This window comes from Castanea sativa, chromosome 5, assembly GCF_040712315.1.
Source record: "Castanea sativa cultivar Marrone di Chiusa Pesio chromosome 5, ASM4071231v1".
NCBI lineage: Eukaryota > Viridiplantae > Streptophyta > Magnoliopsida > Fagales > Fagaceae > Castanea > Castanea sativa.
This window is the reverse complement of record NC_134017.1, coordinates 7,039,683-7,053,014: the sequence shown is the minus strand read 5'-3', so window position 1 is coordinate 7,053,014 and position 13,332 is coordinate 7,039,683. Positions and strand designations below refer to the sequence as shown.

General features: G+C 36.8%; 1 protein-coding gene across 7 annotated transcripts; it reads left to right on the top strand.

Annotated features, from left to right (window-relative positions):
* Positions 1–222: 222 nt before the first annotated feature.
* Positions 223–5,630, top strand: LOC142636502 (serine/threonine-protein phosphatase 7 long form homolog). Of its 7 annotated transcripts, none has more exons than XM_075810748.1 (6): positions 223–312; positions 430–825; positions 918–1,569; positions 1,656–1,782; positions 3,334–3,468; positions 5,381–5,630. In XM_075810748.1, the coding sequence occupies exons 2-3, from the start codon at positions 577–579 to the stop codon at positions 1,113–1,115; spliced, it is 447 nt and encodes a 148-aa protein (XP_075666863.1). In that variant the 5' UTR covers positions 223–312; positions 430–576; the 3' UTR covers positions 1,116–1,569; positions 1,656–1,782; positions 3,334–3,468; positions 5,381–5,630. The 7 variants fall into 5 exon arrangements, 4 of the variants coding, with proteins under 4 accessions (XP_075666863.1, XP_075666865.1, XP_075666864.1 ...); XM_075810749.1 differs by having other exon boundaries at positions 1,656–1,794; XR_012844345.1 differs by lacking the exons at positions 223–312; positions 430–825; positions 918–1,569; positions 1,656–1,782 and adding an exon at positions 2,202–2,273.
* Positions 5,631–13,332: the final 7,702 nt, after the last annotated feature.

Genomic DNA, 13,332 nt, shown 5'->3' with positions numbered 1-13,332 from the left:
AAATTGGTGGTGCAATCGCTATTAGTGCGGTTGTGGGCGTGGGCGAGGTTTCCACAAATATGTCCCGTGATGAGGCATCCACACCGAGCCTTTGCCCCTGTGTCCACTTGTCGGGTATGTAGGATCTTCAACTTAGTTATCGTTTTACATTTCCGCATTAATTTCTTTCGCATGGGAATTATGTAAGTAATTAATATGAAGGTTATGTCTGTGTTGTTTGATAGATGGAAAGGGGCTAAGATAACAACTGACCATCCAATGCATGTCCTACGCGCCTATCGTGTGTCGCTTGCTTCGCTCCGGCCAAATCAGGTATCGTCCCTTACAAGTGGGAACCAACCACTTTATGGTTGTTTGTATGGTTTTTTGTAAGATATCGTTACACATATATTGTTAATATGGTTGTTTGCATTTGTTGGATCATTGTAGATTGTCTGGGAGCCATATAGAGATTATTTGGGTTCCCTGCCCGCATATTGTACGGCAGGCCAACACATATGGAGGTCCATCGTGCCGCTCATACATTTTTGGGTGATTGAAGGCCATCACCCCGAACGTGTTCTGAGATAGTTTGGGATGAAGCAAGGCGTACCGAACAATGTCGATACTTCAACTGAACTTCACAAGATAACGCTCCAAGGCAAGCAGGAAAAAAATTGGGTTCAAGAACATGCCACTCATATTGCTAGATGGGCTGCGCATGCCACAATTGCTGAATCACCGCCCTTTCATGGGGTAATGAGCTACAATGACGAGTATATGGTGTGGTATCGTTCCATCACTGTTCGGCATATTACAAAAGAGACCTCATACTGGGACACTTTGGTAAGTTTACAAAGATTGTTCTATTATAAATGTACCTTGCTGTGCATAGTTTAGTTCCAAATCCTAACACTACTCTTGTATACTTGTGACAGGTTGAATCACAGTTGAGGATTATGGCGAAGTTCGAACCAGGGTCTGAGATCTACACGGACTGTATGAATGCCTTGCAATCTGTTGAAGAAATCAGTCGATTGACCTTGGACGATGTACGCACTGCGGGCAACGCAAGTGAACCGGCTGTAAGGCATGGTCGGCAAGCAGGTGGACGTCGAGGGCATGGAGGCCGTTAATCTAGTCAGTGCCATGCATCTAGTCGACATCCCAGGCTAACCGCGAGCCGTCACACATCGGGTGACCGTCACACACCCGTGCATGACCACACGATGGAGGAGGCAAGTCAGACATCAGATGAGATGATGCAGGACACTCGTTATGACATGGGCTCCATGGCACATGATGATGCGGGTCCATCCCATACGTTTGCCCAGACATGTCGGTCTCCATCCATGGTTCGCGATGATACCTGCCCACCCACATCCTCTCCCCCATCGACTACCGACACTATCCCCGGAGATGTATGTGGTAGAGATGATATGAGATTCATGCCCACCCCTGGGCTACCCACCCCTGGTGCCATCCAGACAGAGATACCCACCCCCCCACCTGAGGCTTCACACAGTGAGGATCGGCCGCGAAGGCCGCAACGGACACGGACACATCCTCCTGACTGTGGGACTGGACATGGTACTCTCCCCTCTTATACTGATTACATATGCATTTCTTTATGGTTAAATGATTTGAATATGAGTATTTGCTTGTGTTCTTTTCAGGCAAGGTGAGACCAGTTAAGGAACCAGTGAGGAGAAGAAAACGGGGATGATTTTCGATGGTCAATTGCATTGGTGGAACCAAAGGGTGAGACCAGTCAAAGGTCTTAGTGAGCGCTAAATGGCACAGGCAAGAACTTATGTGAGCGCTACATGGTTTCCAAACTTTTATGTCATTTATGATTAGATATGTTCCTTTTATGGATTTGACACGCTAATTTTGTATTTTTAATCATAGAGAAAATCTTGTAAATTTCACTTTCAAATATTAAAAAAAAAAAATTAGGGATTTTTTTCACTTTAGAAGTAATGGAAGCTGGAAAATATAATAGTTTTATCAGAAGATAATTTTATATGTATAATCAATGAATTATAAGCAAAATTCGAATTTATTGTTGTCCTTTTGCATTGTGTCACACTTGTGTTCCAAGTTCATATGCTTGCAATAAAGCATGAAAGAGGCATAGAATGTTAGCTTTACAACATAGCTAATTTTAGATATTGTCTTGGGCTCCTAGCTCTTGTATTTTTCATTTGGGCTCCTTATCTCTCTCAAAATGTTGCGATCAACCCATGATGTTGTTCTAGCGTCAATGGGCTGAAGGGACTGTTTGTGTTTGTGTTTGTGTAATTATCTTTAGTATTTTTTTTTAATAGTACGTATGAATTGTATCTAGTTATTTTTAGCTTTGTATTGATAGGACTTTTTCTAGATTTATCAGCTTTATAAATTAAGCATTTTCACATTTGCATTGGATTTGACTTATATTGGGGTCTGTAACTATAAATTAGGACCTTGAATTGAAGATCCAAAACCTTAAAATGCATCTATGTCTATCATGAATTGGGATTTTTCCCTTCATTTTATTTATATCGTATTGATTTTTTAGGACATGTTCAGTGAAAGTAAAGTTCTAATATTATATGGGTCTGAACATATATGGTGTTTTTCGAGTTGGGTTTTGATAATTTCTGTCTCATCTCATCCTATATCATTGTATGCTTAATTTTTGAAGTAAAAAGGGTCCTACCAAGTGCACAAAGATCCCATTTTGCGGGGTCTGGGACGGGTGATTGGTAGGTACCCTTACTAGTTTACCCCAAATTTTCTAAAATTAATTATTATTATTATTATTATTATTTGGTTGTCTTTGTTAAATCTTTTGATAAGCATTAATTGGTTTTGGTAATACCTCAATTGCCAAGGTTCAACCTGAGGTCCGAAGTTGGACTGTTGGATAGGCTAGACAATAGCTTTTGTACAGTGAACAGTTTTTTAACTGATATAGTATTGTTTGAAGCGGTATCATTGTCGTGTGGTGAGTGGTGATGCAGAGGTTCCATCTGTACTAAGTGTGTAATAGATGAATGCGGTGAGTGATGTGTTCATGGATCAAAACTCAAAAGTTTATTATGTATTTATGCTTGATGATGAACAAAATGATTGGTGATTAGATAAGACTGCAAGTTCAGACTGGTTTGTCATTGTTTTATGTGGTTGTCATAAAAATTGTGTTAAATATTTAATGTTATTATTTCATACAATTATTATTGTTATGATGTTTATCATCATCGATATTTCACAGATTTACTAAATACTTCACTAAATTTTCATAAATATCCACTTCATATAGTGTTTTATCCAAATCACTAATTTTTCAAAATGCATTTTTTCAAATAGTTGTCCCAAACAGACTCAAAGAAGCAGTAGAAGAAGATGATCTACAGGAAATGGAGTCTACTTACTGGCCCAGCAGCAATTCTTGGTGGCATTGTCGGTGTTGTGGTCATTGCCAACTATGTCTTTGTTGAGAATGTATAAATCTCTATCACTTTTGTTTTATATATTATTATTATTATACCTGACATAAAAATCTCTACCAGAATTTTTTTTGTTTGTGTTAATTCTGTGCTTGTGTTTGTGTTTGTTTTTTTCATTTTTTTATTTTTTTTATTTTTTGAGTTGGTTATAGACTGTAAGTTGGTTTACATGACAGAGGATCTGTTATTACGGGGTTAAACTGGGATTATTAGTGTTGATTAGAACATCATAGTTTTGAAATTTAGTTTTGTTTACTAGTTTTTTTTTTACTTATAAAAAAGTACAGTTTATTTAACAAATTCTGGAATTTGATTGAATTTGATTTTGACGTTTGGGTCCTAAAATGTAAAAATATCACACTTTTACAGAGTACTTATTTGGCATAATCAACAGGTAAAATGATAAATATTTTTATTTTACCAATGTAATATGATCACACAGATATAATGTAAAATCTTCATTTCTGCTGATCCATATGTGGGTTAGAGCATTTGCTCACTAAATCAGTGACCCAATGCTAATTGCACCTTACCATGACACCTGCAAATCTCTTATTTGATTTTAGTGTTAATTTAAAATTATTAGGTCAATGGTGGATTAGTTTTTGTATGTATTTCCCCAAAAGATGATTAGTCTAAATTATTGATGATGGAGCTTTAGTGGTTGGTAGGATCTAGAATGCTCTTATGTATTCATATTCACTTGCTACTTTGTCAATGGATAATGTTATTTAGTTGGGTTATAAAATATACCAAGTCATTTATCCCAACTGTTTGGATTTGGAGATAATGAGATCACCTATTGTTGTTTGACCAGCTCATGCTTTATGACTTTGGTTACATACACAAACATAGGATGAAAAATTTGTCAGATTTCTTTTTTGTGAAATTTAAGAATTTCTCGTGTTTTAGACTATTGGATTTTACATTTGATAAATCCCTCTCATCTCTCATGGAAAAGGAATGACGGGTTACACCGTTACGGGTACAGGGTACTTTCTTGATAGCAGTACCACACTTTGGAAACAACAATAGAAAGTGACTTTGTTTGATATGTTTAGGATGGAACTTTTGTCAATAAAAATGATATTTCCTAGCCTTATCCATTTTCTGTTCTGGGATTGTATCTTCTCTATTTTATATCTCACAAACTTCGCAATTAGAATGATGAATTGATTATCTATCTTGTCTGACTTGATGGTCACATTTCACTTAAAAATCTGGCTTCCAGGAAAGTAAGTGGAGTCTCATATGCTCTGTTTCATTGTTGGAACACGGGAAGTTTTAGAAAGTTGGAAGAAATTAAAACTGTGAATGATTTTGTAGTTTCCTTAAGAAGAAGAACAAAGTAGTTATATCAAGCTGAACTTTAGGGTGGTTTCTTGAAATATTAATAACGAGAAGGCCAAGATTTTACGTCTCTCTATCAGCTAGTTAGTCAGTCAGTCTGTCTGTTTCTCTCTCTCTCTCTCTCTCTCATTTGTTTTCCTACCTTTTTAACTGATGGAAAGTGTGAGCTTCTATCCAACTCACTGGTTTACATATTCTGATTTTTGAATTAGAACGGAAATGTGTCAAAAAATAAACTCCCTAAACTACTGTAACAGAATTCTGAAAGATGAAATTTAGGACGAAATTGTTGCCTTCAAATGATAAAATATTTTTTGTTTCCTTGTATCAGGAATACTTTGTTATGAGTCATAATCTATGACCTCTTACAAATGTTTTAACAAATCTTGAAAGTTTATTGCCATAGCGTCTTAATTGGAACTGTTAAACTATAAAGTTGGCCTTAGCCACTCATTTTATTTGTTGCCACATTGTTTATGCTAGTTGGTGATTTAATTTTGCTGAATTTGATTAGAGGGGGATTCTGATCAGTATTACATTTCTTCCATATTTTGCAGAATCCGTTTCTTAAACCAGAACAGAAGAAGCCTGAAAGAGCAGAAGCAAACAAATAAAAGAAAGTTGATGCACAGTTGGCATTTGATGTGATTTAAGGATCTATCATAAAGGCTCTGTTGAGAATGTTTGTTAAGCAAACATAACATTTGGTTGTTGTTTGAGATTCTGAATGAAATTTTGAGCAATGGTTGATTAAGAGTTGATATTTCCCCGCTCTTATTTTATTCAATACAAAAGGTCTTCAACATTGATTCTCTTGATTATGTCCGAGTAACTTTAGTAAACAACTAGCCAGCCTTAAGTTGAAGTAATTTTACCAACTGGGTTTCGGTTTCCATTGTGGGTCTGATGATTTTTAGTGTATTTATAGTTTTTGTAGCTTCATTATCCAAATTTGTTTCATTGTTTCAAGTAAAATTTTAATTTATAAGTAAATAAATCAATTTAAAAATTAATAGGAGTGTCGTCCTATTTTTTAGGCAATATTTTAGTGGAAGTTGGAGTTGCATTTTTACAGGATTGTCCTTTGGTTTTGTCTCTACATAAATATAAGAACTCTATATTATTGTAAGATCATTTTTTGATAATAAAAAAAAGTAACATTTCTAAAATAATAATTGCAATAATATAATACCATAATCATTTTATATTATAGTGCTAAATTTAATATTAAAAAGTTATACAAATTGCAAACTCATTTCCTTTATGTATTAATTTAAATTTAATATATGTACTACCTTTTTTAATGAAACATGTATATTTTTAAAAGGAAAAAAAAATCAAACTTGTTTAATATATAATCATGTTTTACAAGCGTCAATTTGTATTTATTAGAATTCAAAATTTAGGGGGAGATATGAAGATAGTAGTTTTGGGGAGATAATAGTACTCGAGTCCTTTAAACTCGAGTACTAGTCTGATTGATTACAATATCATACCCGAGGAATACTCGAGTTTTCAGATCTCGGGTATTTCATAATACAGTACTCGAGTCCTACAGACTCGAGTAACACGTTCCATACACCCACTTCCCTGGCGGCAACAGCAGATGCATAATAAATGATACTCGAGTACCCCAATCTCGAGTACTGATTAGTTGTACTCGAGCTCCTTGAACTCGAGTACTACTCTGTATGGTTACTATATCATACCCGAGGAATACTCGACTTTGACGTACTCGGGTACTTCCTAGCACAGTACTCGAGTCCTGAAGACTCGAGTAATACGTTCCATACTTATTGCAAGCACCGACTTCCCTGATGGCAACCACCACATAAATGCATAATCAATGGTACTCGAGTTCGGAGAACTCGAGTACCTCTTCAGAATACATTCCCATCACCTTTCCTCTATTTTTGGTTAAACAACGTCTGAACTCTAACTTTGACCATCTTCCCAGCTCCACGTGACGAGTCAGAGCACTTCGTGTGCACAGAAGCTACTGGTAGTTGGGAAGGCATCTGCAGGTCCTCTTCTATTGCAAGACCAACGTGCTGTCTAGTTATCCGTTGGGTCAACCTTGCTGTGACCAGAACGTAGAGGTAATAGCTAAGTGTTTTGTTTGCTGGTTGTTACGTATGTGGTGTTTTTGTACTCCATGAGTAGTTTTTTGTACTCCCTAATTTTTCAATAATAACTATGTACAACTGCTGATATTCACACCTTTGTAGTGAAGTTTCAAAAATTTGGAAATTTAAAAATATGCATGCAATTTCAAAGAAGTGATATGTGCAGTCAGTGTATACGAGTATTTGCAAAAATATACAAACTCAACACATGTGAAAAAGTTGTGTAATTTCTTGTGAATGTAATAGATGTTTTTCCGGGACTCTCTGTGGAAAAAATGTGTGGCCAACCCATAAAATTATTGATGATTGGAATCATTTTTCATTGTTGGATTGGATTTGAGTTGGGTCAAATTCAAAGTAATAGTTTTTTTCAACCACGTAGGCAAAAAACTCCACCCACCATATATACAAATTTATTTTATAATATTATTTTCATTTTCAGTTTGATTAAGTTTGGTATCTTAATCATTAATTTTCACAAATTAGAAATTTTGAAATATAATTTAGGCAAATTATATGAATGGTAAATATTTATTTAACTATTTAAAAGTACTTAAATAGTTTATAAAAACTTGGTCGTTTGGTATAGAATTTTAAGCAACAATTTTCAATTTTGAAACAACATTACACCTATTTCTATACATTTTTTCATCCACATGTATTTCCGGAAAATACAAATAACGTTAGTAGAACAGCATTACCAAACGAACCCTAAAATATATATGCACAACCCTTCGACAATCCAACCTAGGCTTATACACATGTAATAAGTCGAGCTGAACATTACTTATTTATAATAAAAGCACGAATGCGCGCACAGTGTCTTGTCACTGTACATCCAATATTTTTGCATTGTGCAGCACTGTAGCTACGATAGTGTTTTGATTTAGTTAGTCAGTTTTTTATTCCCGTTTATTCAATCCTTTTGTTTATTCAACTGGCACTGTAACTACAATGCGTAAAGTATTTTAAAAAAAATTATTCTCTGTAATTGGTTTGTGTAAAAACTTAACACAATAGTGAAAATCTTGTAACTTAAATCATCGTCCTAGTTATATGGTAATAATAACGCATAACACTATGTTGTTTGAACTTGACTTTATTATTTATTTATTTTTCTCATTTATAATGTAAATATGATTGTATTTAAATTGTCAGTCTGATTATGGTTCTTAATTATGTGAAAACACTAATAATTTTTTTTACACGTGATTTGATTTTAAAAACCATGTGAGTTTGACAATAACAGATTTTATAATTTTTTTTTTATGAGAGAAATGTTATAAATTGAGTTAACTAGAACGCAGAACTCGATGTACTATTAATTGTTTTTATATTTTTCAAATATTCAATTATTTAGATGTCTATGATTGAGTTTAATTAGTGAATGTTTTTATCATACGCAAGATCAGTTGCAAGTGGTTATACATTATGGCAACTTTTATATTGATGCCAACAGGTTAGTGATGGATTTTCACTTTTTCTATGTATACTACGATGGAGAGATGTATTATCATGACTTGCATGGGTTGTCATACCAAGGCTCGAACCAAAAGCAAAATTGTGTTAGGGTAAAGCGTGGGATAGGGCTTATGAAATTGCAACGAAGAATATTGAAGGTGATGAGGTTAGACCACTCTAGGCATAAAATTTCCATCGTGTATCGAGCACCTCAACGGGTTCTAGACACCCATGTTTTCTACAATTCACTACAGTTATCGAGTGGCGCCCAAGTGAAGATGATGTGGGAAATTGTTGAGCAAATGGTGGTGAAAGGATTTTTTGCTTCGGATCTCTATGTCACTGTTGAGCCCACCATAGTAGAGGCCGGGGAGGGTTCACAACACACTGTTTTGGATGGAACTGTAGATGAGCACATTGACTCAATACCATTACAATCTTATCAAGGGTGTGCAGAAAACACAGGAGATGAGTATGGTACTGAACCGTGGCAAACATTTCCCCATGTTTCACACATTGAGGAGGAGCAAGGGCCCCAGGAAGTGCATGCAGGAGAGCATTTATCTCATGATGAGCTGCATGGGGGCACATCTGAACCCGAATATGATCACGGACTTGGTGACGATGCAACCGATATTGATGTTACTAGGGATGAGTTTGAGGAGCGTCTAGAAACCATGGGTGAACATGATGATGTTGATCATATCGAGGATGTGGTTGTAGAAGAGAATAGAGACACATGCCCTGGTCCCGATCCTACGCCGGAATGGTTCACCAACAACACTTGGGATAATATGTTTGATCCATCACCGGTTATGCAAGTAGAAGTATCAAGTTGGACGCCTGGGCAACAGCCAATGAAAGGAATGGTATTCGCGACTAAATTCGCGGTGCGACATGCATTGACTTGGTACGCACTGCGAGAGAATTTTAGGTTTAAAACTGAGCATTCAGACTCAGAGAGGCTGATGGTGAGTTGTGAGGATGATTCCTGCCCATGGTTAGTCCGTGCGATCTGTTGCAAGGGAGACAATGTCTGGAAGATCGCAAAATGCAAGGGCCCCCACACGTGCGACAAAATTCAGAATGCTCATGATGGACGGATGATTGATTCAATGTTCCTAGCATACGTACTTGAGCGCTATATATGAGAAGACCCCACGTATAAGATAAAGAACTTACGTCACGTTGCTTTGGCAGACTTAAAACATGAAGTATCTCACTACAAGGTATTCTTTAACTTGCATTCTTTTTTCAATACATGGAAGTATAAGCATGATTGTAGTTCCCAAAACCCATGAATACCTGATGTTATGAAAAATGAAATTGAATTGAAAAAAAGAAAAAAAAAACGAATAAAGAGAAAGAAATATTATCTTCATCTTATAGCCTTACAAGTCTTGATTTGTTTTCTTCAACTATGATTATTTGACTTGTACTTAATTTCTAACATAATCATTATGGTTCACATACAAGGTTTGGGATGCCAAACAAAAGGCCGTTGCAGCTATATACGGGGATTTTAAGGAGTCTTATGCAGAGTTGCCACGTTTTTTGGCAGGACTTAAGGATGCAAGTTCGGGTACAAAGTATAAGTTAAACGTGGACGATAATGAAGAACCAGGAACCTGTACATTCAAGTCCGTATTTTGGGCGTTTCGTCCATGTATTATTGGGTTCAAGAACTGTAGGCCTGTGATTAGTATTGATGCAACCCACCTCTATGGAAAATATAAAGGGAAATTGATGATTGCAATGGCGACAGATGCTAATAATAAGATTTATCCACTAGCCTTCGCCGTTGTGGAGAGCGAGAGCACAGAGACTTAGGGTTGGTTCTTGGCTTGTATAAGAAGGTATGTTACTGACCGGAGACACCTGTGTGTCATATCTGACAGACACCCTGTGATACAAGCTATCTTCAGAGACACTAATCGAGACTATTTGCAGCCTCCCATGACAGAACATCGTTACTGCCTTCGTCATCTATGCAGTAACGTGAACACTAGATGGAACAATGAAACTTTAAAGAACCTAGTATGGAGGGCAGCAAGTGCAACCCAGGAGCGAAAGTTCAATGCCACCTTCGATTTAATTGAGAATGTGAACCGGGATGCGCACCAATATCTGAAGGATGTGCCCAAAGAGAAATGGGCTCTAACTTTTGACGAGGGTTACCGTTATGGGACGATGACTACAAACGTCTCCGAGTGCTTCAATGGTGTTCTAAAGGGTGCTCGTAGCACGCCCATTACAGCAATGGTGAAATACACATGGTTCAAACCGAATGATTATTTCGATGATCGTCGCAATAAGAGCATAGAGCAGTTGAATTCAGGGAAAAAATGGTGTAAATATGCCTTAGATATCTTCATGAGAAATAAGGAGAAGGCGGAGCATCACAGGGTGACAAGATTGAGTGCGCAACAACAGTCATATCAAGTACATACACCGCATAATCCAGGGACTGCTGGACATGGGGATCACACACATGGAGTTAATTTGTTGCAAAGAACTTGCACATGTCAGAAATGGAAATTGTATAAGATACCATGTTCACATGTCATTGCAGTTTGTATTAGGTATCGACATGATGCAGAGCAGTACATTGACCAATGCTATAGCGTGGACGCACTGTTTCAGAGCTATGCTCCCGTTTTCCCTGTCTTGAAAGATAGATTATCATGGCCAGATCCTGAAGAAACTCGAAAGGTCCTCCCTAACCCCCAATTGATTCGAGAGAAAGGTCACCCTGTCTCAACACGAATCAGGAATGAGATGGACGAGGGTGGGAAACGGCCTAGAACCACACCATGGAAGGAGGGCGGGAGGAAGGTGCAATGCGGGTTGTGTGACCAAGAGGGGCATAACCGAAGAACATGCCCTAAGCGGAATGAGGCCCCGGCGAGTGGTGGTCTCGCGGACTAGGTACGCTAAGTTTGAACCGTGGCATCCTTCTAATTATTGAACGTGCAGAGTACAAACATTTTTTGACTACTCGATATGTACATGCATCAGTCCATCTTATGTGTTCTGCATTTACAGATACCATGCTATTCATAAGGAAGTCTATGACTAGTTCAGTATAAGTTTTGATAAATTTGGGCGTACCTCAACCCCACAACAGACGGAAATTTGCCAAGCAATTTTTAATAAAATTTTGGAGAACAATTGGCTTTCTTTTCATTCAATGCAGCAAGTATGATTTATTTTCTTGTTAATACTTGGTGTGATTCTGTACTCGATACTCTCATTTCTCGACCACTCTATTCTTTTATGCAAGAAAAAGAAAAAGAAGACTTCTCTATTCTTGTTTAGGTGTGCAATTATTGGATATTTTCCTGGTGTCTCCTGTTTTTTCTACAGCTTTTTTATTGTGGTCAATTATAGACTTTAATGGTGATAAATTTATTTAACCTCTTGTTACTAACACTTTATTCATACCATATTCAGCTTTAGTGCGATACATGCAAAAGGTTCTTACATGGGGGGCATGGGTATTGTACCAATAAAAAATTTCTGTTTGGAGTTGAATTTTGGTGTTTTATGATATTCAAAACATTTACTCTATGTATTTGGTAGATCCTACTGTTATCTTACCATACTATCTAATATTATCTCCAAGCAACATTTGGTGTTTTAAAAGAACTGCAGCAAAAAAAAAAAAATGTTTGACTCATTAGTGGAAAGTTTTCTGGTTACTGAGCATATTGAAGCCTACTTGGCTCTAATTGAAATTCTTGAGCAGAACTTATGAATATAAATGCAATGTGATTTTTTTTTCTTTCGTCTCTTTGACACAGGATGATTCGTATCTGGACAGTTATATTAGCACAATTGGAGTTGACTTTGTAAGTATTTACCTTTGGGTTTTAATAGATGTTATATCAATTGAAGCAATATGATCCTAATTGTTGCATTCCACCTATTATCAGAAAATACGCACTGTGGAGCAAGATGGAAAGACCATAAAACTTCAGATCGTAAGCCTTCTTCCCCCCACTTTTTAAGTTTGGTAAAGTTGTATGGTTGTACTAGTTCCTGGAAATTTGTTAAACTGCCCAATCAGCAGTCCAAAGAAGTATCATTCGCATGCTGTATAATCCTTTCATTTCTTATTTTTCCTGCTTTTCTTTTTGGTGGTGGTTTTTTTTTGGGGGGGGGGGTGGTGTTTCTTGTTCTTTAAATCTGTTGTAACGCATGATGTAAAAGTAAGCCACTGGCCATGGACTAAATGGCATCACCTCCCTCTAAAATAAGCGGTGGAGGGTGATGTTGTAGTTATAAATCAACATGGGTGTATGGGTTGTTTTTAGTTATCACAGGGAACAAGTAATAAAGAATGATTATGATAGTTGTGGTGGTGGTAAAAAAATCTACTATAATCCTTTGGTGGAATCTCTTTGTGGGTTGGGGTCATTTTTAACATGTTTACTTTTGGTTAATAGCCATCTTCATGCAGAAACTACTAACAAGATGGTTAAATATCCTAAATATTGTTAATGGATTGAAATTTGATCATTGGTTCATAATATGATGTTTATGTAGTGCAACATCCTATGATTGTTGCTGTTGTTTCTATCTGGCTGTTGAACTTTTTTTGGGATATTTAGTGGGATACTGCAGGACAAGAGCGTTTCAGGACAATGACTAGTAGCTATTACCGTGGAGCACATGGCATTATTGTAAGCTCTCTCTCTCTCTCTCTCTCTCTCTCTCTCTCTCTCTCTCTCTCTCTCTCTCTCTCTCTCTCTCAAATTTTCAGCATTTTGCTCATGGTTCTGCCCTGACGATTTGGTGTGAATGTTGAACTTGTTTCACAATGTTCTTGGTGTATGTGCCAGATAGTTTATGATGTGACAGACCAAGAGAGCTTTAACAATGTTAAGCAATGGTTGAGTGAAATTGACCGATATGCTAGT

What these genes read in the sequence shown, in the direction of transcription:
- LOC142636502 (XM_075810748.1), top strand. Translation starts at nt 577, where the DNA reads ATGAAGCAAGGCGTACCGAACAATGTCGATACTTCAACTGAACTTCAC. An exon ending in CCTCATACTGGGACACTTTG is followed by an intron (nt 826 to 917) that starts GTAAGTTTACAA and finishes TACTTGTGACAG; the next exon opens with GTTGAATCACAGTTGAGGAT.